Source organism: Pygocentrus nattereri, chromosome 16 (genome assembly GCF_015220715.1).
Source record: "Pygocentrus nattereri isolate fPygNat1 chromosome 16, fPygNat1.pri, whole genome shotgun sequence".
Lineage (NCBI taxonomy): Eukaryota > Metazoa > Chordata > Actinopteri > Characiformes > Serrasalmidae > Pygocentrus > Pygocentrus nattereri.
The window spans coordinates 9,153,505-9,179,945 of NC_051226.1; the positions used below are offsets into that span (position 1 = coordinate 9,153,505).

The window sequence follows — 26,441 nt, forward strand, 5'->3', positions numbered from 1 at the left end:
TTTGGGGGGGGGGGGGGGGGGGGGGGGTGTGGATGGGTATGTCCAGCATTATTGCTGTTGACAAGGATATAAAGCCTTTAACAAGGACCTTTCACAAAAGCTGTGCGAACTTGCAACATCTATTTTTATCTTTCTTTTTCCTTTTTTTTTTTGTTAAAAATCACATGCTATGTGCTTACACATTAATCACATGCTCATATGTGGTCACAGAAACAGCTCAGCTTCTTTGCTCATTCATTCACGATTCTCATGCAGGGCTTTTCTGTAAATGACCCGAGGCTGCTGTGCAGGTACATTTGTGTTTCCCCATAAGCTATTGTTCCACTTACGTGGACAGGCAGCTGTATGTGAACTTTTTTTTTTTTTTTTTTGTGTAATGCTGGACCCTCACTGATCTTCATTTCCATCAACATTTGTAATACATTCCGTTGTGCCAGTTTCTCTGTTAAACAAAACATCATTTCAAAATGTTTGGCTTCATTTTTAGTCTTTTTGGTGAAGATTTCACCAGTGGCTTGATGATGGTAATGGTGCCTTGCCTCTCATTGATTCAGTAATTAGTATTAGTATTTATTATGAAGAGTGATTCTCCCAAGGCTGCCTTTGCCATATAACTCTGAGTCGGTTTATACCTTGCATTAACATGTATCTCATATCCGGATCTTATCTGGATAAACTTTGGCTGGATTCCATTTACATTTTTCATACAAATGCGTCTCCAGTGTGACCAGATGAGGATACAATGGTACTTTTCTGATGTAAAAAGCTTATCGGTTCATGTGTCATTTCCTTTAACTTTTAATTACTTATTTGCATGTTATGACATCAGTCGACAAGCTTGGCTCGGGCACTTTTTTTTGGCCTGGAGTGGATGAAAGCTGTTGGTTTGGGCTAACCTCCGGCTCGCTTATCTTCCATCTTAAGTTTCCTTGATTAAAATCTCACCTGCTAGTCAGAGTTCGGCAGACACGTTTCCGCTCACATTGTATATGGATAATTAAACTGTGCTCTGTTCACACTTGTGTTAAACGCAGTCGAGACCCTTTCAGACCACCTACCAATGTGGTTTGAGAGATCTGAATGTAATCCAAACACAGTGTGTCCTGGGGGTGTTTACACCTGGCTTTTCAAGCAGTCAAGTGAAATTCGATCACAAAAACACGTTAATGCAAGGTGTAAAGGCCCATAGTCTGGTTTTCCGTCAGTTTCATTGCCTTTATGTCTTTCATGGGAATCAGTCATAAGCCTTTTGTTTCCATATGACGTAGATATCAGACTCGATTTGGCTACTTAACTGGCAGCTTAAAATGTACTGTATTTTTTTTCACAGTTAATTACAAGCGGTCCGTAATCTAAGAAGTAACACTCACAGCTACAGCTTTTTATCCCCAAGAGCAGCATCACCCCTGGACATCTGCCTAAGCAAGCTGTTTTCAGTCATTCTCTACACATTCCTCATTGCCTTTTGTGATTCAAAAAGCAGCAGACTTTTGTATGCAAATCTGAAGGCATGTCTGTTATCAATAGGGTAGAAACTTTCCTAACTTGGCTGCTTTCACTGAACTCCAGAGCTGTTTTTATCCTGTATCCTTTCTTAGAATCTCACTGCTTCCAAAAATGCTACCTGGCTCACTTAGTGCCTCTGAAGAGCGGAAGCATTGCAAGCGGTTTTTGATTGTAATCAGCACCATGCTGGGTTGAACAAAGTGAGGTGAGCTTTACTCTGATACCCAGGTTACCTAGCTGACTCCTGATATGCTATCTAGCTGTCTTCTTACTGATCTCAAAGCACAAAATAGGACTGAATGTTTGTATGCTAAATTATAATGTGAAACAACACCCATCCTCTTGTATATTTCTGGATGCTTAAATGGCTCCCCTGTTTGGAGCTCAGTCTAAGCTATGCTTCTGCACAAATATAAAACCAAGAGCACCATAAACAATTCAGAAGTGTCATTTGAAGGAGGAAAAGACTAAAAGAACACAAAATCTAACCTAAATACAAAGTTTTACTTACTCTGATGTCTTGCTGCACTGCCTTAAGTACTATAATATAAAGATGTTTCCATGCTATTTTGCTGGCATACATTGGTATTGTCCGATATATTTGAAGCAACTGAGAAATTTATTACAAGGTTTTGAGATCCATAGAAAGGGATAATGTTAAAATTGTACAGTACAGTATTTGTAGTGCATATATATTTTGGGTTAAATGTCATTTATCTGAAGAAAAAAGGCACAACCTGTAATTTATTTCATAGACAGAGTGCTTTGCTGAGTTTGAGTAGTAAAAATAGATTTGTTTATGCTTCATAAAGCTGCTGTTAGCGACTTGGTATTAACGCATTATTTTGATAAACAGGACATTTCATCTGGTTATGGTGTCGCCTCATTTTACCTCCGTAATTTGACCAGATAAACAGGCCAGTCGTATGTTAACAAATGACAAAGTAATTTTACATTAGCTTTACAGATTAACCTCAAATGTTTTTTTGCAATTTGTGAAGATTTCACTCACTTAAATGCATTTTTTGTGTCATTATCTAGTCAACTGTTTTGTCAGTGAGGTGTGAGTTGAAATTGCCATAGATGTGGGTGTGAGACTGCACGCTATTACTCGCGTAGCACCGTTTACTGATCCTCTCTAGGTGTCGATTACGTCTCCTTGTAAATTAAAGAATTCATATCTGGACGTCTTGTTACTTATTTCCTTAAAAACCTCCCTAGATGTGTGAGTCTGACGCCAATAAATGATTACTCTGACCATCAGATTATTTGTGTGTGTATCATTTATGCTGATTATGCCTAAACGTTTTGCCTGGGGGTGGGGAAAGGTCAAAGTGCATTGTGTGGTGAGCTGAGGGCCAAACAATCTGTTTAAATTATTTATTAATTTATGTATATATTTTTAATGAACAAGTGCACATCATCTACAGAGGACACACTTACACTGATGCATATTTTAATGCACAAAATAATTTTGCTGTTGAACAAAAACTTGATGTTTTTCAGTTTAGACACATTTGAAAAAGCCTATTGCTCTTTAGATTGTATGTAAATTTCCGGGTGACCCAAAATGACATGGGGTGGGGGGGGGGTCTGATTCCATTGGCTTAAAAGTAAAGTAGGTTTTTCCTCTTTCTCCTATAAAGTTACCGGTTTAGAGACATGAGGTTTGGTTTCAGACAGCAGAGGTTTGTTTATTTACTGAATTTAACATAAGGGAGGGGGGGGGGGGGGGGGGCGGCTACAATTTGTAGTGCGTACGACTACAAATAAACATGGCAGGTATCAAAACTTTCAAAAAATGTGTTTTATAGCTTTAGTCTGTATTTTGTTACTATCTTACAAAGTTACTTTTACTACCAATATACTGTCAAACAGAAAAAGAGAGTTCAGTGTGTTGAACAGACGATATAAACGTTTGTTCTGATTAGGTGAGGAGATCGAGTTAAGATCGTTCCGTGGCAGGTTTATTCTCCTGATCCTGACGCAGCTCTCCACATGTGTCCGGTGAGAACTGGACTGCACTCACCACTGCACTACTGTAAGATTAATGAGAACATGTGGGTCAAGCCAAGGACACGTGCGACCAAAACAAGTAGCACTGCTGATGGTCATCAGCCACATCATGCTCCTGATCTGAGCAAACTGAGCTCTTGAAGACAAAAGTCAACTGTGCTTTCAAGGAAGTGATGAGCATCAGGTCAGACATGAGTAAACGTGCCTTTTGATCCAGACTGTTTAAACTAAAGGCCCAACAGAAAGAAAAGCAGAGCGGCCAGGCTCTATTTCCGCTGCTCAGTACCTACAGAAGCACCTAAACTTTATCACATTGGAAAACACGTTGGTGTATTTCCTTTATTGCAGATTATATGAGGTGTGAAGCTAATAATAAACCCCACACTTCACATTTAATGCACGTAGGTAGTTTCTTGTGAAGTTTAGGAAGTGAACTGGTGGGCTGGCTTGCTTGAGTTAGGGTTAGGGTTGAGTGTAGAACCTGCCTGGTCTCCGGTTTCCTGACCGTGTCCATTTTAAGGCAAAAGTGGAGTGAAACAGGATATCTGAGCCATGACAAAGCCACACCGTGCCTTATTTAATCGTTCTGCCATTCAATTTTGACCTACTATGCTTTAAATACCAGTTTTTGTGCATTTTACACTTATACGCAACACAATATGCATCATTAAGCTTTCCTTTTATTGTTATTTTTTACTATTATTGTTTTTTATGCTTGGCCACTTGCATTGTGTACAAATTCCTGTTATTTTACTATTTATTTCTTTCCCCAGTTCCTTGCCTTTGTTTACTTATTTCCTTATTATTGCTTGGCCACTCATGAATGGGTCACATCTGCACACGCCCTTGTCTGCTGATCACCTGTGGGGAAATAACGCTTAATCTAATTAGGTGCTTTGCTTCCATACTGTGATCGATAGGCTGCATCAAAGTGACTTGCACGACCCTCAGAAGTAAAGATGAGAGGCGTGGGGTGGGGTGTGGGTGGGGGAGGAGTGGAGAGGAGTTCGAAAAGCGAGAAGAGCGCGTTTAACCAGTCGCCGAGCAAAGCGCTGCTCGGCTCCCTCCTCTGAGGCGAGTCTGCTCGGACTGTTAACGCTACTTAGCGCTTAACTCGCGCTGTAAAACAGCATTCGGTCGGTCTTATGGTCTCTCAGCCGCGCTTTAGCTGCTTAATACGAATCCCTTTTCGGGGTGAGCCGACGGGGAAGAGTTTGGGACCTGATATCCACAGCTTTTCTCCGCGTACGCGTTCTCCGGGATGCTGAACAGAGATTTACCCACCTGCGAACCTACCCGCGAGGTATGTACCGATACGAACACCCAGCTGGGCAACTGCTGCACCGTTTAAGGTGGAACGAGAACGAGAGCCTTCAGCCTCAGCCTCGTTATTACTACTACATTACAGTCCCGGGTTTGAAACCAGTCTTTGTTTTGTTTAATTACCCATCTTCTAGCGATTTGACCCCTGTTCCCTTAACGTCAAGTAGTTTAACTTACTTTTTTTCTGGAGGATATGAGTTTGTTCATCCAGAAATGCTATTTATTTATTTATCAGACTAGCTGCCTCGAGTATTTACCTCAATATCCGTTAATAATATTGAGCATAGTAACGTTAGTTAGCTTACGTGGGTTAGCTAACTAGGTTAACTAGTTAGTTTGGTTATAACGGACACTCCACTGTGTCGCTGACTGACCGTCGTTTTCACGTTTCTACAAAAAGTCACCAGGAGAAATTGATCTTTTTTTCATTGTCGACGCTTCTGAAAGGTCTTTCTACACAGCAGCAGTCCAGTCTGTGGTTTGTAGTGACCACCCTGTCAGAAAGTGGAGTTAGGGAGGTGAGCTAGCGCCGCTAGCCGGCCGTTAGTGACAGTTGGATTGGCGTGTCCGCAGCAGTGTCAGGTCTGCTGAACAACGGCGGAGGTGAGCGGTCTTCACCGGTTTAAGGTTCATTTACCCGCTGAGGGTTTATTAGCTTTTAGTTTAGAGCTAGTATTAATACCCGTTTTCTCAGTTTTCCGTACTGTTGCTCTCCATCTTCAGTTGGAGCTCAACAGAAGTTCGTTAAAGATCTTGTTTTGCCTTCGTTTCCACCGTCATGGTTTAAGTCGAATGTGTCTGACGAATCTAATGAACGTTATACAGACACGTTCCCAACGTACATGGCCAAAAAGTTCTGTTCCGTTGTGGTTTAGTTAATATTGCTTGTTTCATTTTCATCCTCAACTTATCATTTCTCACTTTCACATCAGTGAATGAATACAATTCAGCCTTTGTCTTCCTAAAGGGGAGGTCCACTGATATTTCAGTTTCTTCATAATTCAATGGTGATCATGTAAACACAGTCATTCAGAGGGGTGTGATGTGAAATGCTCGGTCTAAATGGATCGCTGGGCTGATAGGAACCAGACGTCTGCAGTCTTTAAAGCCACTACAAGCTCCCTCACAGAAGTTATTACATAAAATGGTTGCCAGATACTTGAGACATGGTTTAATAATAGTTTTATGACAGGTTTTTGACCTGGAATTTAGTTTTTGAAGTGCATGCAGGGCAGAGGGGTACATGTAAAGTGTTGTAAGGCAAAAGAGGTCCCAGAGAATAATTACTTTGTTTGGATTTACCACTGTTTTACTATTATTGCCATTACATATAAAAGCATTGTGGCTGTCTTTACGTTATAGACATTGTGACCCCTAGTTCATATTATCACCACCGTAAAGCCGGCAAGTTTATAGCAGCATTTAACATCTATACGGTCTGAATAGCTTTGTTTACATTTCACTGATCAAATTATGGAGAAATTTTGGGAGACTGGTGGAGTTCCCCTTTAAGGAACCGCTGGCCCTCATTGTATTCATTTAGCCATGGCCCTATTTTCTTTTTTGTTCATTTTTATTGTTATTAATGTTCCGGTGGATCAGCAGCTTTCACTCTAAACTGAGCCCACATTTGTGTCCGTGACTAGTTTTGATTGACAGATGTGCAGAACAGAGCTTCCTGAATGTATTTTTTACATGCTTATGATTGCCAAACATGTGTCTATACACCCTGCCATAGTTTGACTGTTTGAAATGAGAGCAGCACATTTTCATTATTTCTGCTTAAGTACACCGTGTCTCTGTCTGCGGTCTGCAGACTTCCTCTCAGGTGCCACCACATTAAGTTACTACATTCAATGCGATAAAAAAATACCAATTGGAAAGTCCCTTTGAGATGCACACAAAGCCCTCTGCATGCGTGCAGCCGCGTTGAGCGTTCTCAGGAAATTGTGAAAGACGTGAGGTGCGGTGTAAGGAGAACTGCTGTGCCGCAGAAACTGCATGAAAAGCTGCTTATATCTCTTCCTCAAGGGAATCAGCTACTACACCTCATTGTACCACAAGTCATTGTGCTATAAAAAGAAAATTATGTCAGTCAGAGAAAGAGAAGCTTATCTAATATTAGTATTTCTGTGGCTGAATTGTAAAGTCATTTCCAGTGATTGGAGTATAAAGGACTTCTCCTGAAACCCAAAAATAGAGTCCAAACAGTCTCTCTGGGTTATCTCTTTCCATAGTCTCAAACATAGACATGAAACCATCATAGTTTCGTTTTTTTTTTTTTTTTTTTTCTTAAATATCTTTGTTCTTTTTTGCCTTATGAAATAGATAAAGAGCTTTATCGTCGCTACGTGACCGCTTTATTGAGGCTGGCATCTGAAATCAACGAGCGAGAAGTGCCTATCGCAAGAGCTCAGTTATTTATGTTGACACGGTTGAGTAATGCGCAAAACAACACATGCAGCGTTTAAAGCACTCATATCACAAGAAACTGAATATCACTTTATTGAAATAAAAGTATTTGATACAGCATGAAAAGACTGTTAAAGCATCAAAATGTACTGTTCACCATGCAGTCCATGTAGTCCATATATGTGTAAACGAGGTTGCAAAATCAGCCCATATTGAGGTCACAGCTTCTGTGATGTCCCCAAATCAGTGCATTTACATATATCCACCTATTTTAGCCTAAAATTGTTTAGCCCTGCCAGTTCATGATGAAGTTTTAAGGAGTGTTTCAGCTTTTTGAATGAGACACAATGCAAGATGGCCAGAGCAGAGATCATTTACAAGGACCCAGACCATGGCAAACTGAATCACTGTTTTGGATTAAACGTTTGATGCACTATGTGAACATTGTTAAAGTTTCATAAATTTGGCCCTGCCCATTCATGCTAACGTTATAATGAGTGTTTCAGCCTGGACTGCTTTTTGAATGTGGCACAATACAGGATAGCCAATCAGAACAAAGGTAATTTACATATAATACACTTATTACCAGAGAGTCAAAGGGTGGGAAAATGGTCATATAAAATTAATTACGATGTAATAACGATGTACGATGTTATAAGAGGACCTCAAGGAAAACATTCAAATACAAACAAATGTAAGATAAGGGCACTTTAATTAATGATTTATCTCCATAAGAAAGGCTGAATCATTTTCAAGCAGTTTAGGAAAAACTTTGCACTGGGCCACACTAAGCAGATTCATGTGAATGCAAGTACAAAAGAATACTTGTTCTTCTACATTGCTTAAGCCAATAATAGCACAATCACTGCAAAGTTCAAATGCACACTTCCTGGAGACCCGAGAGGAAACACAGCCTGGTCTTATGATAAACTGCAGAGTTACAAACATATTTCATGAATATTTGTGAAGGCAGTCCTAAAATAAAACCGTATTGTTGGACACTGGACGGTCTTATATTTCTGTTGTGGGAAACTGACCTTCTGTTTAGGAGATGGATTGCTATTTTGACCTAGCTAGCGGAGGGACGCTGATCTTCCAGTATTTGATGTGATTGTTCTGTCTGCAGGGTTAGGGACCTCAGAGTGACTTGCTGCTGGAGCTTCTCCAACGTCCTCCGACGTCTGTTTGACTGAGATGGTTTATACTTGACCCAGGAGAGCCGGAAAGGGGGTGAACGGAGGTCAGCAAAGACGAGTGGAGGCCACGTCAGGAGATACGTCAGGAGTAATAGCAGGATCGTCCGGACGTTTGACACAGTGACCTAACAGATGGCACCACGCCTACAATACCTGCTTTGTCACTAAGAAAAAGACGGAAGAGGAAGGGAGTTTGCCATCTTCATCCCTCAGATTGTCCTCACACCTGTTCAGGGAGAAAATTGCTTGAAGCACGAGTGCAGGCCACTCCACAGGGGGAGCTTCGAGGCTCAGCTATGAGTGCAGCTGAGAGTTCACACTGGCGGATGACACCCACCATTCAGCCAGCATGGTGAGCAAGGTCTCTGTGGTTTACATATCCCTGGAGCTGCTGATCGCGCTGCTGGCCGTGGCTGGAAATGTGCTGGTCTGCTGGGCCGTGTGCCTCAACAGCAACTTGCAAAGCATCACCAACTTCTTTGTGGTTTCCCTGGCCGTGGCCGACATCGCAGTGGGGCTCCTGGCTATCCCCTTCGCCATCACCATCAGCACAGGCTTCTGCAGCAACTTTCACGGCTGCCTGTTCATCGCCTGCTTCGTGCTGGTGCTAACGCAGAGCTCCATCTTCAGCCTGTTCGCCATCGCCGTGGACCGCTATATCGCCATCAAGATCCCACTGAGGTGAGTAAGAATGCTACACAGATGAGCGCTCACTGGATCAACACAGAGGGCCATGTGTAGGGATGGGCAATATAACAATATATTATCGTTATCGTGATAAATTATGTCATATATTGCAGATATTTTGGATATTCAGCCAGAAAAGATTTAGATCGATTAGTAATTGTTTAGACTGTTTAAACAATGGCCATTGTCTTTTTCATAACAAACTCACAATAGTATTTCTTCCTGTTCTTTAAGTTGTTGAATAAGAATAAAAACACGTGGGTGCAGATAGTATAGTTTTTCACAAGGGCAATTCCACCATAATTTCTTCAAACTTCAGTTGTCAAGATGTAAACAAAGTCGTTTAGAGTGGTTTGATTTGAAATGGTTCAATATTCAGAAAAGACTTTTCTCTTTACAATAGTGGTGATAGGAACCAGGGGTCACAATGTCTACAACACAAATATAGTCATTTTGTTTATTATCTAATATAATCTGTGAGCCTATACATATAGGTTTTATATGTATTGTGGGTAATGGTCAAATAGTGGTAGATCTGAAATGTTTTCTTCTGGGGATATTTTAACTTACAACGCCCTGCATGTACCTCGGTGACATGAATGCCTTTTAAAAATGACATTTGAGGTCAAAAGCTTGATGCCAGAACAATCATAAAATGTTGTGTGCATTAGAAATGCCATACTACTATATTACATACTGAATACTGCAGTACTGGTTTGCCTACACTTGCAAATAATTTCTTCCTTATTACATTGGTAGTTGGTGCATGATCTAGTTTGAATAATAAGTGGTGTGACTCCAAACATGACCCTGAAAATCCAGTGGTGAGCAGATTGTTTGGTTGATGCCAACTTTATTGAGTTACTGTTATAATCTTGTCATTTATACAGCAAGTTAACTTTATTACATAGACATAGTAAGCAAATCCATCTCAAGACCAGCAAAGGAAGCAGCAGCAGGACACATTATTTGCATTCATTTCATTTAGATATCCACAAAAAAACTGAATCCAGGGCTGTAAAGCTATTTGGAGTAAACCAGGTGGTTACATTAGTGGTTACAGTCTCCTAAACTGACCATGCTGCATTTTGGGACGCAGTCTATCATGAAGTTAGCTCTGTCTACGTACTAGAATATTTTGCCGGAGTAGGACGTCATCCGGGTATGTTTGGCGTACTGGAGAAATTCACGTTGGTCACATTCTGAATATGCGAGCAGTATGTGGCAGTCTATTTCAAACACAGCCAATGACATCAGGCAGCGTATTTGTAACCATTCCATGCAATAACTTTAGGTGAGGCTTTTATAAGAGTGTACTGTTTAACTGGTACTCTGTGTCTGTTCCACTTTGTTAGCAAACCCCAGAAATACTAGATATTATTATATGTATTGCATATCATCTATCAGTTTGGCCATATATCCCATTCCTACCTCTATGTCATGTGCAGCTTTTCTTGATTAGGACATTGCTGGTTGACAGTAATGGATGGTAATTTATTTAATACTGCACATCACATGGTGGTGCCTCATTTACATGTAGCAACAAAGAGAGAAGCAACCCCACTATTCCTGTAGTTGTTATTCAGCTGTAACTAAGCATACAGAGGCATACACAAGTTTGGGCAGCCCTGGTCAAAATTTTTGTTAATATTCAAAAGGCATAAAGTTCAAGATGAACCATTCTTTTCAACATTTTAAATAAAAAATAAGTATTTAAAATAAGTATTATCTTTGTTTTTATATTGAAAAACAGGAAAGTAGTGCCATGCAAAAGTTTGGGTACTTAAGAGATTTGTGCCCTCATAACTTTTACCAAGGTCTCAGCTTGTTAGACATGTTCACAATCATTGTTAAGAAAGGGCACATGATGCAGATTTAAGCCTGATAAATTATCTGACTCCTCAAACCTGGTCCTAACAATTAAAGCCATGGGCTCCTCTAAGCAGCTGACCAGCGCTCTGAAAATGAAAAGAATTGCAACCCACAAAGCAGGAGGAGGCTATAAAGCAATAGCAAAGCATTTTCAGGTAGCTGCTTCTTTCAAAAGTGTAATTAATAAATGGCAGTTAACAGGAATAGCAGAGGTGAAGTTGAGGTCTGCAAGACCAAGAAAACTTTCCGAGAGAACTGCTCATAGGTTTGCTATCCATGCTAAAATCAGAGCCCCTGTCTGACTGCAAAAGACATTCAGGAAGATTTAGCAGACTCTGGAGTGGCAAATTCTGGAAGCAAACAGTACATTGTCTATAAAAGCTGAAGATGAAAAGAAGATGGTTTCTATAACAGGACAGTCATGATAAACACACCTCAGAATCAGTGACCTCAATAGGTGCAAACTGAAGGACTTGCCATGGCCATCGAAGTCCCTCGACCTAATTAAAAATCTGTGGATTGACCTTAAAAGAGCAGTGTATGCAAGACAGTCCAAGAGTCTCACAGAACTAGATGCCTTTTGGAAGGTAGAATTGGCAAAAATCTCCCAAACAAGACCTGAAATACTATTAGCTGGGTACAAAAACCGATTACAGGCTGTAATACTTGCCAAATGGGGGCGTGATAGAGTACCGAACTTGGACGGTGCCCAAGCAATTGCTTTGGGCCCTTTTTTTGATATTTTACAACTGTAAAAGATGGAAATAAGAAAACCTACTTTACACAATGTAAAGGTCAACGAGCATGTTCAAATTATGATAAAAACTGAAAAATGGCAAAAATGGAGATACGAGGTTTTCTTCCGACAGCAGGGATATATATATATATATATATATATATATATATATATATATATATATATACACACACACACACACACACTCACTCTCTCACCAGCCACTTTATTAGTTACACCTGTTAAGTTCCTTGTTAACACAAATAACTAATCAGCCAATCACATGGCTGCAACTAAATGCATTTAGGCATGTAGAAGTGATCAAGACAACTTGCTGAAGTGCAGACCCGGCATCAGATTGGGGAAGAAAGGGGATTTAAATGACTTTGAACATGGCGTGGTTGTTGGTGCCAGACGGGCTGGTATTTCAGAAACTGCTGATCTACTGGCATTTTCACGCGTCTTGCAACCATCTCTAGGGTTTACAGAGAACGGAAAATATCCAGTGAGCAGCAGTTGTGTGGATTGAAATGCCTTGTTGATGTGAAAGGTCAAAGGAATGGGCAGACTGGTTCCAGATGATAGAAAGGCAACAGTAACTCAAATAACCAACCAAAACCTCTGAGGAACGTTTCCAACACCTTGTTGAAAGTGTGCCATGAAGAATTAAAGCAGTTCTGAAGGCAAAAGGGGGTCCAACCTTTTACAAGCAAGGTGTACCTAATAAAGTGGCTGGTGAGTGTACATATACATCATATAAAAGTTATGGCACAATAATATATTTTCTGTTTTTTTTTTAATATGTTACACAATTTGTAGAAAATATTAAAATATTTAATATTGAATATTTCTATTCACGTTTGTTCCCTGTAGAGGACGTATTAATTTATTCTCACTTACAAAATCAACAAAACGTAATTTCACCAGGGCTGTTCAAACTTTTACACACACCTGGACGCGATCAGTCACATATGTTTATTTAGTGTATTCAGGAAAGCAATTCTGAATCCTACCTTATTAACCGAATCACCACAAAATTAGTTTTTTATGATCCATTGATTATCATAAAAAGTTGTAACTGAATCGAATCATTATGAGGTCAGAGCTTTATGCTAATAGAAACTACTCAAGGCAGAGACACATTTTTTATGTTTGTACATTTATACATTTTTTCCATGTTTGTGTTGCTTGCATGTTTATGTTAGAATATTTGCCTCAACACATATTTCCATGCATTTTCACATTTTTACATTCAAAGCTTACACACTGACTTAATAATGCTTCCTCTTGGATGTTGGCTGATGATGGACAGAGACTGTATTGTAATTCTTATCAGTGTTTCAGATTGGCTTAATTTCCCATTCAAATAGAGCAACATAAGCAGATGTACAGTAAAAAGAAAAAGCCCATAAAATTGGAAAAGGAGTACAGATGGACTGTGGTCTAGTAAATGAGATATGAAATAATGTATTTTATTATATGAAATAACGCGTGGTTTTGGTTTAATGTACCGCCTCCACAGCAAGTTTGTTTGTCCTGCTGAGACATTTCATTACCTTAACCAATAAACAGCCAAATTGTGATTTACTTTAGATGACCGAAGGGTTCATGCTCATTGCCTAATACAGTACACTTTGGATTCCTCTCTCTGCAATAACTCATTTTTACCCTCAGTTACTGAGCAGCAAGTACATAAACGTTACAGAGGGGAATCGTTTCAGAATGTCTGTATTATTTAGTCTTTGAGATTGAAACAAAATCATTCAGCGTATCAATGTAAAAAGGTTTGTTGTAGAGAAACTTGCTGGCTCAAATTTTGTTACAATGGTGTTGATAGGAACCCGGAATCACAGTGCCTACCGGCCATTTTATTTACTGCTGTTTACTCTTCACTATTCACTGCTGTGGCAAATCTGAAATTAAAAGTTTTCTTCTGGAAATGTTTGGTCTTAAAACATTTTGTATGTACCCCTCGACCATGAATCGTTTTCAAAAATATATTTTAGGCCAAAAACCACCGCTAAGCTCTCATAAATCAGTGTCTCAGCATCGGATAGTGTATATTTAACCAGTAATGCACATTTTTCTTCCTGCACTTCTTAGTTTTTACATTTTTTTTTGCCCGTGCTCTGTGAAGCGACCTTGGGTTTGTGAAAGGCGCTATATAAATGTAATTTATTATTATTATTTCATATAACTTTTTGTGAGGTAGCAGATGTCTGGTTTCTATCACCACCCCTGGGAACTGTTTTGAGTTGGTATGTTTCTTTAGAGTGGAGCATTTCACATCAAACCACTTTGAATTACTAATTACTTTGTTCATGGTGTAATGATTTAATTCTACAGAGACTTTGAAAAATCTGAGGATATCCTTGTTAAACAGAACAGTACTTATTACAGTATATCGCTGTTGTCAGAAGAAAACCATGTATCTTCATTTTTGATGTTTTCCCGTTTTTGACATAATGTGAAAATACTCATTACCTTTTACATTGTATGTAAGTTTCATGATGAATAGAAAAGAAATGAGCTAAAACTACTTTAAAAACGTCAGATTCCATTGACTTACTTTAAAAGTATGTTTTTTCCTTCTCCTGTAAAGTTACCATTTTGGAGATACAAGGTTTTCTTCCAGCAACAGCGATATACTGCATTTACACAGCCAAAGTGCATTTTTACCATGAATGATACCTACATGGTCTTCATGTGCCAGTCAGATGTCCAGTACTTTAGAAGGCACTGATGACAGTGGAATGAGCCATAGCATCTAGTTTTCAGGTCTGTTGGAGAAATGATGCAGGGTTTGGCTCATTATGTAGTCCTGGCTGCTCTGCTGGAGTATCTGCAGCAGAAAAGCTCTAACAGGTGTTGATTGTATAAGGGCTGCAGGCTCTGTGGTCAGGCGAATGTAGGTATTTGTAGCTCTGGAGCCCCTGTAAGTCTGCCGGCTTTAATGAACTGCTATCCACTACTGTCCTCTGTGAGTAAGATTTGAGTCCCTGGATTATTTGAACAAAAGCCTCCCTCCCTTACTAGACGCCACTTGGGAGAAGATACATGCTGCAGAGCTGGATGTTTTATGTGCTGTTCAAAATAAAAGGGGGCATGGTGATAATGGTGTGATTTCTAACAACTGGCTCCCCCCGTCCATAAACAACAGACACTACAGACACACTTAATTTTAGATGCTGTAAGTTATGGTCGTGTACATGGAAATAAATTATAACACATAGTAAACATGTTCATATTTGAAGAACCAATTATCTTTCCATCACTTGTTCACTTTTTACAGTTCTCCCTCTCTTGTGTAGGTTTTATAAATGACACAAAAGATTATATTTAGAATATTAAGACATTTAAATGGTCTTAAATCAACAAGAATGGGTGTGATCTCTTGGGACTACAAGAGTTACATTACAGGTAGGAAATACATCCTTTGCGCATATCCTAGTACTTTTGGACATTGTTCAACTAAATTAGAGCCCCTAGTCCTCAAACAATAGTCTTTCCTAAGAAACATACAAAGGCTCATTAGTGAGAATTTTAAAGAAGTTTGTCATATTCTGACAACTATTTATGTATTTATTAATGAATTAATATGTTGTTTATACATAGGTATTGGCATTAGGGCTCTACTGATGTGAAAATCTTGTGCCTGAATCAGCACAGTCAGCTGATGTATTTATATATTAGAGTTTAATTTTAGATTTGGAATAAGTTTAAGTTTTTTGTTTTTTTAACTGTGTTGATGTTTGATGATGTTCTGATTTAACAGTTTAGTATTGCTGTTATACTTTAACAGGGGATAACCTTATTGGAATCTTGGCTTTTACCCTAAGCAAGAGTTTTTTGGCCAATGAATACCACGAGCTGTATGATTTATGTACATTTATGACGGGATAATTTGTGTATTGCTGATGATTGGATGCTCGTTTGAGGTTCTAATAAGTTACAATTTAAATTACAGCAGTGTGTCTTGGGATGCAGTATTTCTTGCTTACCCAGCTAACTTTAAGCCTGGTTGGATTTAACCCTCTTAGCAGTGGCTACAGCATTGCATTTTTACTGTTAGATATGTTTTACTTTCTACATTTAGGTGGTGATTTCTTTTCCTTTGTCAAGTCCTCCTCGTGTTTATGCGATTAGCTACTCATCGTAAACATCAGGCGTTTATGTGAGCATGCACAAGGATAACACAGCCTCAGTCTCTAAACCTGAATCAAGAGAAAAGGTTGTTAACCGCTGTTAAACACATTAACAAATTATTGTCCAACTACAAGCCAAAACAAATGGCCTAATGTTAACGGAACAAAAAATTGTATAAATACTGTAAAGTATACCTTTATCTTTAAGCTTTTTCTCAAGTTTTCAGCTTCACCTGCATATGTTCTTTTTTTAGACATGATTAACCAGGTGTTTTCCCCCTCACTCCAGCATCTGAGAGATCAAAATGAAACAGTAATAGCCCAGAATTTGTTTTGGGGCTCTATGGCAGCACCAGGGCCTTAAGCAGCTGCTTATTTCGCTTATTAGGTAGATCCCATTTAAAAACCTGTCATTCATTTATTGATTCAATGTGAATCGTAGCAAGTACACTATTGTTCCCACACATTAACATAATTGAACTTTAAACTTGGGTTGAACATGCTTTGTGCTGCAGACAAACACCACACTTGTACAAAAGGCTGCCTGTATGCTATGGTGTACGTTTTTAGGACATTCTCAGTTTTCACATCATTCAAAACAGGTATCAGGAAAAACACAAGTAACACGAGTAAAATCTTTTGTCAGCTCTCATACATCAGATGAACTGGCCGCTTCAAATGGCTTCAAGCAAAATGGCTTCAGAGAAGAAGGCAAAAGACAAAGCTAAGCAGCCTCAGAGGGTAGCTGTGCATTTCTTCATGTCAGGGAATAGAGCATTTAAGTAGTTTGAGCATTATAGCCCACTTTTAGACGCTCACTCTCAAGAGGAATTCCACCAGTTTTTCAAAATGTTTACATAATTAAATTATTAAGATGTGAACAAAGTCATTCAGAGTGGTTTGATGTGAAATGCATCCTTCTAGATAAGCTTACAGTCATAATTGCTGACAGTGGTGATGATTGGAAGTCTGAGGTTTTCATTACATGAAATAGGTTTCAATATCTGTATCAAAAAAAAAAGAAAAAGTGGTATTGTGCCATCCCTGTTCTAGCATTTTCACAGAAGGAACTTCCACTTTCAGGAAGTTGATTTCATGCAGCAAACCAAAAAAAATAAACATGTTTTGTAAGAGAGCCCTGTGAGTACATGTACAAATTAGGAATGGTGTTCATCCCCCAGTGAAAAGTCTTATCCTCTGCAATCTTCTCTCCTTCTTTGTGTGTCTGTGTGTGCTTCTTGATCAGGTACAACAGCCTTGTGACGAGCCAGAGAGCCAAAGGCATCATTGCAGTGTGCTGGATTCTGTCAGTGATCATCGGGCTGACTCCCATGCTGGGCTGGAACATGCGGGCCACAGACGTCACTAACAGCTCTTGTCCGGCTGGCATGACGGAGTGCTTATTTGAGAAAGTAGTCACTATGGACTACATGGTTTACTTCAACTTCTTTGGCTGTGTCCTCATGCCGCTGCTGGCCATGCTAGTCATCTATGCTCGGATTTTCTTGGCCGCACGCCGGCAGCTCAGGCAGACGGAGCAGAAGCTGTCGCATGGGCATTCTCACAGCGACAGCTCCTCAACCCGCTCCACACTGCAGAGGGAAGTTCACGCTGCCAAGTCTCTAGCCATAATAGTGGGCCTCTTTGCCCTGTGCTGGCTACCGCTGCACATCATAAACTGCTTTACGCTGTTCTGTCCCAAATGCGCCCGACCTCCAGTCTGGATCATGTACCTGGCAATCATCCTTTCACATGCTAATTCGGTGGTAAACCCATTCATTTATGCCTACCGCATCCGAGACTTCAGGCACACTTTCCGTAGGATTATTCGGCAGCACTTCCTTGGACGGCAGGACAGGATGCGCAGTGGCAGCATGGCTACAGGAAACATGACTACCTCCATTGGGATTAGTGTCGTAGATTCCTCATTTGGCATTCTTGCTAATGGCAACGTGCTGAACCACAGTCCCAGGCATAGTCCCATTCCAGGTAATGACCGTGGAACGTTGAAGGAAATGCATTCCACAGGTAGCCAGTGGAGGCCGAGGTCAGACCTCTCAGAAGCAGACCACAGCTCCAACGGGCTTCACTCAGTGGAGCGTGCTCTGTCTGCCCAATCGAAACTTTGCTCACTAGGATGTTCTGAACACATTGATGATGAACTCTCTTCTAATAAGAGCAACTCTGAAATCATGGTGGTGAAAGACTGTGGCATTATCACCAATGTACATTTCTGCTCTCTCCCTACAAGAACAAATCACTCAGCGGAGCTTGCTGAGGTGTCATGACAGACTCGTTTTCATGTTAACTGTTGTTACTGTACATGTTAGCTGGACTAAACAAACACACAGTCTCATTTGACCTACACACAGCCCATACATCTGACCTTGCCATTGGCTTTTCCCAAATCAGAATGTCACTGGTGTTAAAGTGAGGGTGACCTAATTCTCGTTACTATCTGGAGCTGGATGAGGCAATTGGTATGTGTACCTGCTCTGTATCTGTGGGAACTGAGTGAATGTGGCCACTACATTCCAACATATCCCGGCTGTGGAGTTATCTGATGGAACAAATTCAGTTCCAACATTCCACACAGTCAGAACCCCTTCTATGTCGAACAGTGTCTGAGGTTTAGTTCACTAGCGTTGCATTGCCACTTACATTTGTGAAAATAAGGGTGCCAGAAAGGATTCTTTGAAGCAATGGCATAGAAGAACCATCTTTGGTTCTCTGAAGAAGCTTTTTAAAGGGCACTTTTTTTTGACAATGAGATGAAAGAGTGTGAAGAACCTTACAAAAAACATTTGAAAACAGTTAGAAATCAGTACCTTTAAAGAAATCCATTCAAATTTACATTTGGCTTAGTAATTGCTTTGCAATTTGAGTGCTAAACATCTCAGTATAAAGCCATGTTCAGCAGTCTGAACTTTATTTACAAGGAGATGCTATTAGCTCTCAAATCACTTTCGTGAATATATCATAAAAAGAGGTAACCCACACCAGCAGGATCTCATGAATGCACGTTTGTAGTTACACATTTCATGTATATGAAGTAAAATGAAATGTTTGTGGTTAAAATGATGTGTATGATACCTTGATTGATTATCAGAATAATTGTAAAAAGTGACAGCCTTAAAACCATTTAAAACAAATAAAAGTCCAGGCCAAGAACAATTTAGGAACTTTTATTTTGAAGAGTGTAGCCTGAATCTATACATGAAGCAGGAGCACAAAAGTTTCTGGTTAAATACTAATACTTTTTCCATTCATTTGAAACTGTTGACCAAAACAAACAAACAAACAGCTAAACTTTAAAGGTACTAAGCATCAAAACTTTACTTTTACCCCTCTTACTTGTTCACAGCCAGTTCCTAATGCATGTGGTGCAGTTGTGTTTTAATCTGAACTGACCTTTTCATTCTCATCATTAATAGCTTAACTGATAAATGTCCATCCTTATCGTTGATAGTCCTAATGCATGCTCTGCATGCTGTATCATTCAACTGCACCACCAGTTTAAGAGGCAGAAGGCCAGTGTCTCCTCTAACGTGTATAAACTATCCCAGACATTTTTTCCCTACAAGCTGGATACCTCAGCCTTCCTGAAGTCTCTTAAATGTGGCTATGCATATACGCAGTTGGTGTACGTTATGATGGTGCGGAGAAAGTCTCTCCTTTTTTCCCTTCAGATAACACGGCTTTTTTTCCATTCGCCTCACATAGAACATGGGATCTCAGTGATAAGGTGCATCTGTACACTGGTAAGTGGTACTTTTACTGGGTGCACTATTACTTTTATTACTTTACGTCTAAGTTAAGTTACAGTAAGAGAAACCCAACTCAGCACAAATTCCCCAGCTGCTGATTCCACATGCTGCTTTGATAAATCTCTTGACATTTCCTCTTCTATGTGCACAACTGTCTCATAAGTCTACACTATTGAATGTAAAGCATGTCTTTTGGTAGTTCTGAATTTTACTAAATAAAAACAGCTTAAAACAAAAAACGTCCCTAATCAGTGCTGTGTATGTCATCGGGATGATTACTGGTAGTGTATGTTGTCATGTTAAAACCTTGTGACTTTATTTATCCATCCATCCATTTTCTAAGCCGCTTCTCCCTCAGGGTCGCGGCGGGGGTTGCTGGAGCCTATCCCAGCGGTCATTGGGTGGAAGGCAGGATACACTATCACAGGGCAGACAGACAGACACTCACACCCAGGGGCAATTTAGCATGTCCAATTGGCCTGTCTGCATGTCTTTGCAGTCCCACTCCTAGACATTTTAAAACAAGATGTGCTTTTTGGCAAAGTATTATTTCTAAAAGCAGTTGGTGTGTTTCAGACTGTTATCATTTGAGCCTGAACGCTCTTGATTCCATCGATGCACACAAGCCCAGCAATACCATTGGGGAAAAAAAACAGCCCCAGACTTTGACGTTTCTTAGCCTCATCACAATCCTGAAATTTTAGTTGTTGATAAATTGCCACATAAATAATTGTGATCAACCTTGTGTGCAACTAATGAAGTACAGGCCTAAAGAGGGGAAACTGCCAGACTAGCTATGCTGCTTTCAAGCTGTAGATACTTCACAACTAATCAGTCAGCTCAAATAAACATTACTCACTGCTGCCCTCTAAAGGTGTTACAGCACAAAGCCAGAAGTTAGGACTTTTGTTTTTGTAATCTATCACCAAATACACAAAGTACACAAATCATGGACTTGAGTTAAAGTAGAGATACCCACGGTAAAATATTACTCTAGTAAAAGTAGAAGTTCCTCCCTTTAGACCTCCACTTGAGTAAAAGTACAAAAGTATTTGCTGTCAAATGTACTTAAGTATAAAGTAAAAGTACTAAAAGATTAATTCTGGCTCTGATCTGGTCCTGTTATCATTTTTATAACCAGACTGGCTTCATGAACTCATTTCAGGTGAAAGTCCTCCAGCGTCTCTCTTGGTAAACCAGTCTTTTAATAGAACGTCATTAATTAGTGACGCTGACGTCTATTAAAATGATCATAAGCACAAAACACTGAAGGTAAACAGTTTCCATCAGGGAGAACCAAGTGGCTCTGAAATCACTTTTTACACACAAGCAAAGTTTCAGATAAAATTACTTTGTAAATTAGTTACAAGTTTAATAAAAACTGGCTTTAAACTCAGGATCCTTTTCCTTTACTTTGTTGATCTGTAGGCCTCTGTTCATAAACATAAACCAGCCCAAACTAATTTACTATAAAATGAAATGGAGTTTGTAGAAATTCAGAAAAAAGCTGCGTCAGTCTCGACTGCATATGTGGACATATTTCTATATTGTGCTCTATTTACACAAAGTTAGGTTAGTTCATCATTTATGTTGAACAGACTCTCCCAAAATTTTATGCTGCTGCACTGACGTTTAACCGTGTGCTGCATTGGGTCGGTATGACCAACAGGTCAAAACAAGCTCTAAACAAAGTGACCTCTGTGCCCTGATTGTGGTCTTCCTTCACGTTTCTTTCGTTTTGGCATGTTACGTTTTTATACACACAGAAACCAAAAGGAACGACAGATTTTGCAAAATGTAGTGGAGTAAAATGTAGTGGAGTAAAAAGTCAGATATATGAATTTCAAATGTAGTCGAGTGAAAGTAAAAAGTCACACAAAATGGAAAAACATCAGTACAGATACACAAAAAAACTACTTAAGTACAGTAAAGAATTACATTTACTTAGTTACAGTCCACCACTGCCCATCACTCGTCTCAGTAAATGTATTTATTTTCATGCATTTACTTTAACCAAACAGATGAAAACACATCAACAATAAACAATAACAGATAAAACAAGAACAGAAATTATTGCAATCCAACTTTCCTCAACAGAAATGTAAGAAATGTTTGGTAAACGTTGGATATAACAGACCACTCTCACACTTCCGCAGTCTAGCGACAGCCCTGGAGGCATTTTCTGTTGTAAGAAAAGTGACACATGCGACCGTTTAGTCTATATGAGGGAGGCGATGGCCAGTGTTTCAGTGTTAAGAGGCGGTATTTATGTGAGCAGCCAGCATTTCGTGGAGGCAGACAGACTACTCAAAAACCACAGGATAATGTCTGAAACAAGAGGGTTATACCTTCCCTGTTTGAGTGGGGTGACCGTGATCTGTTCTCCTGTGACCCAATGTGAGTAACAGGATAAGTGGTGGAACTGTACTGTCCCAGAGTGGACTCACTTCTGTCCTAACATCCTATAGAGCTTTAGTAGCTTTAAATCACGTCTGCTTCACACAACTACAGCTGAAGTGGTCTGTGTGTTGCAGCAGTCACATTTTATTATCTGTGCATTCCCAAGCAACAAAAGTGAAAGAAGAAGTGGGTGAAACTGAAGATGCTGTATGTGTGGCATGGGAGAGTGGAACGCTACCTTCCCAGGCTACCTGGCTATTATAAATGATATGACATCTAGAACCGGCTAATAATCTGTTCTCTTTTTAAGTTATGAATATTGGGATGTGGGAAAAATAAATGCTAAGCTGGGAAACTTTCCCTCACAATCCCATGACAGATCAGTGAACTCCTCCTCTGCTCGGCGAGTGTTTGTCATGATCTGATCATGAAGAATCATTTAAAACCACAATTAATCGTCTGGTTTCTTTAACTTTCACTCAAGAACAAAAACCAGTCTTGAATCTTGAAAGAAATAATGGACATTTATCGTGATCATTATCAGTAGCGACTGATATGAACATTTTTATCTCCTGATAACAATGTTTGCCATATCACCCAGCCCTATTATATGTTTTATATTTCACATATTACTGTGAAAAGCTAAAACTGTGGAAATTAAATGCGATCAACTCATAATTGCCATCAGATGATTATGTAAACATAAAAAGCCTAACGTTTCCAACTCTGTGCTTTACAGTAGCCTTGATGCAGTCTGGCTGGAATCCTTCTCCAGGCCTTCGCCACACAGAATCTCATTTAGTGGTAAAAGTGAGGGAAAAAAATCCATTTATTAAACATTTTATGAAATAACCTGAAGTTTATCAATGATTAAAACATCCAAATACTTTTTGGGGCCACTGTACATTATAATGAAGTGCTTTCCCGCCCCCCTTTCCATACAGTTTCCATTTCACACATGGGTTTTTTTATCACGTTAACAGTACACATATTTATGAGTATGAGGAAAACTACGTCATTTTAAAAGCAGGTTGTTTTTATTGGTTTAACTGATGCTTCATGGCTGTAATTGCTCTCTGGTGACACCAGCGAGCTTCAGCATTCTCAAAACTTGCAGTACAAACAAATGACAAAAGCACTAGGATGCAGATCACTTTAGAGCACTTAAGAAGATGGACTTTGATTCTCGTCATATTAAGACAATACGATAAAAAAAGGCAATAGAAAATGATAAACGGGGCATTAAAGGAGTAATCACCTCACTTAACAACTTGATGCCATAAAATGATCAGAGGAAATAAGGCATGGTTTATTTGCGCTTCAAAACAAGAATTATTGCACTGTAACACCTGCTGTCCAGTGCCTTGCATGCACACGCTCACACAAACCAGCGATGATTTTGTCTAGAAAGTGGCTGCTGACGCCAGCGGCTAGCCTTAATGCAATGCAAATCAAATGAACGGGCATTTGATGATGCTTTTTATTGTGCCATTACGTTCCTTTTACCTCATTAAAAGGCTCTAGGGTGGGAAAGATCTCTGCTACAACAGGACTCTTCGTAAAACATGATGCTGGTGTGAAAGGTGGAATGAGGCCACACATTCTGGAACATGAGGTGCACGTCTATTTAGAAAGGGTGGAGACATTTACTGACCATTCCGAAATGGAACGAATGGATGAAACGGAAGAATCTCACCGGAAAGTGATTCACTCTTTTTCTTCCTTTGCATCAATCAATAGGCTTTACTCCGCTTAGGCTGACCATTTGTCATATCTGGCCACTGAAAACTTTCAACTCCTGTTTCACTCCAAGACCATAAATCACAAACTGAAGTATAGAGAATTATAGAGGCCTGAGCGAAAGGTCTTCTTAGTAGCACATCTATACAACATTTAAAGGAGTACTACAACTCAAATGAAGTCAAATACAGTTGATCAGTCAAGACGTTTGGTGTCTATAAATACCTTCTTTAGTTTTGAATTATAGTGATGAGGTTTCTGTGTAATTAGGCTTGTAATTAAGAGCCATTTTAACATTTACGGCATTTAGCAGACGCTCTTATCCAGAGCGACTTACAGTTTGATCGTTTTACACAGGTAGGCCAAGGTGGTGTTAGGAGTCTTGCCCAAAGACTCTTATTGGTATAGTGTAGGGTGCTTGAACCCCGGTCTACAGCATAGAAGGCAGAGGTGTTAACCACTACACCACTACACTATACCAACCACTGGACATGTAAAAATGAAGGGTGGTTTCTGACTTTCAGACAGCGCTGTATATCATGCACTTCTGTCCATTTTTTATAGATAACAGTATGTTTCTGAGTTCAGACCATGCCTTCAACATGTGGTGGTAGTAAGAGGGAAGATTGGTTGAGGAAGGGGGGAGAACTCACCGAACTTAGGTTGTTGTGGGCATCTTCTGTCTGTAGCTAGAAGGCCACATTTCAGATTGTTTTTGGAAATCATGGACATCGTGTCCTCCGGGCCAAAGAGGAAAAGGACTGTCCGGATTGTTTTCAGCGCAAAGTTCAAAAGCCAGCATCTCTGATGGTGTGGGGGGTGTGTTAGTGCCCATGGCATGGGTAACTTGCACATCTGTGAAGGCCCCATTAATACTGAAAGGTACATTTTGGAGCAACAAATGCTGCCATCCAAGCAACATCTTTTTCAGGGACATCCCGGCTTATTTCAGCAAGACCACGCCAAGCCATATTCTGCACGTGTTACAGTAGCGTGGCGTCATAGTAAAAGAGTGCGGGTACTAGACTGGCCTGCCTGCAGTCCAGACCTGTCTCCCACTGAAAATGTGTGGCGCATTATGAAGCACAAAATATGACAACGGAGACCCTGGACTGTTGAACAACTGAAGTGGTACATCAAACAAGAATGGGAAAGAATTCCACCTACAAAGCTTCAACAGTTAGTGTCCTCTGTTCCCAAACACTTATTGAGTGTTGTTAAAAGGAAAGGTGATGTAACACAGTGGTAAACACGCCCCTGTCCCAACTTCTTTGGAACATGTTGCAGACATCAAATTCAAAATGAGTGAATGAGTGAACCCAACTTCATTGGAATTGGGGTTGTAGGACTGAGGAAGGAGAGGTTTCAGAAGGAGGGGTTTCAGCCATGCCCCCCCCCCCCCCCCCCCCCAAAAAAAAAAAAAAACTTCAGTTATAACATAGCTACATTAATGTTAGCAATCACATTAGCAAGTATATTTGATATCACTTTATGAATTGATGCTGTTTGAGGTAAACGTGTAATGATTTCAGCTCTACATATGCTCCCCTTGCTCGTTAGCTACATTTGTCTCATGCACTCCTAAAAAACATGGTGCTTTAGTAAAGAAAATGGCTCTATATAGAACCATGAACACTGAAAGAACCCTGTACATGATTAAAGGGTTCTCTGCATCATGAAAGACTGAGAATGTGGTGTAGATGTTTCTATATAGAACTTTTTTGGAACTGGTTCTATAAAACACCCAAAAGGGTTTTTCTATTTTTATGATGTCAAGCTTTTAACAACTGAAGAACCCATTTGGGTGCTATTATAAAATCTGAGCTACAGTATGTGGCATAAATTACAGCACAACAGCAAACTGAACATGGACAGGGCTGGAAAGAGTACTGAAAATCCTGTTAAAATACTGAAGTAAAATTACTATTAGTATAGAGTAATAAGAGTAAATAAGTTGTTTATTGGAAAACTACTTGAGTTACTGAATTACTTTAGATATCGCTGTTGTCGGAACAAAACCTGTAACTTTACAGGAGAAGGAAACAACATACTCTACTTTTAATGTAAGTCAGTGGAACCAGATGTTTCTCCATGTCATTTTGGGACATTCATTTTGGTCCATTCATCATGAAATTTACATACAATATATATATATATATGTGTGTGTGTGTGTGTGTGTGTGTGTGTGTGTGTGTGTGTGTGTGTGTGTGTGTGTGTGGTTCTATGTAGCAGCAAAAAGGGTTTTACTATGGTTACGATGTCAAGCTTGTAAAAGTAGAAGAACCATTTCCAAAAAGGTTCTACATAGAGCCATATGCACACATTCTCCATCAATCTGAAGAACCATCTCACCATACAAAGGCCCATTTTAGCATGAAAAAGAACTCATGGTTCTGAAGAAAACCACTGCCTACTAAAGAACCCTAGAAGAACTATCTTTTTTAAGTGTATAAACGTTAGCTTCATTCATGGTTCTAAATAGATCTGTTGCCTTTCCTAAAGAACCCTTGAAGAACCATCCTTTTAAGTGTGTAGAAATTAAGTTCACCTGTTTCTGTTGACCCTTTTTCATGCATCTCAGACAGCAGTGTTATTGGACTCTGTGCTTGTGGACAGCTTCATCCTTTAATGAGACAAATAT

At 39.7% G+C, this 26,441-nt stretch overlaps 1 protein-coding gene across 2 annotated transcripts; it reads left to right on the top strand.

The window, feature by feature from the left end:
• The first annotated feature begins 4,536 nt into the window (after positions 1 to 4,536).
• adora2ab (adenosine A2a receptor b) lies at positions 4,537 to 19,899 on the top strand. 2 transcript variants are annotated; one of them, XM_017714408.2, is made up of 3 exons: positions 4,537 to 4,825; positions 8,384 to 9,134; positions 17,140 to 19,899. In XM_017714408.2, the coding sequence occupies exons 2-3, from the start codon at positions 8,803 to 8,805 to the stop codon at positions 18,179 to 18,181; spliced, it is 1,374 nt and encodes a 457-aa protein (XP_017569897.1). In that variant the 5' UTR covers positions 4,537 to 4,825; positions 8,384 to 8,802; the 3' UTR covers positions 18,182 to 19,899. The 2 variants fall into 2 exon arrangements, with proteins under 2 accessions (XP_017569897.1, XP_017569906.1); XM_017714417.1 differs by lacking the exon at positions 4,537 to 4,825 and adding an exon at positions 5,370 to 5,448.
• Positions 19,900 to 26,441: the final 6,542 nt, after the last annotated feature.

What these genes read in the sequence shown, in the direction of transcription:
- adora2ab (XM_017714408.2), top strand. Translation starts at nt 8,803, where the DNA reads ATGGTGAGCAAGGTCTCTGTGGTTTACATATCCCTGGAGCTGCTGATC. An exon ending in GCCATCAAGATCCCACTGAG is followed by an intron (nt 9,135 to 17,139) that starts GTGAGTAAGAAT and finishes CTTCTTGATCAG; the next exon opens with GTACAACAGCCTTGTGACGA.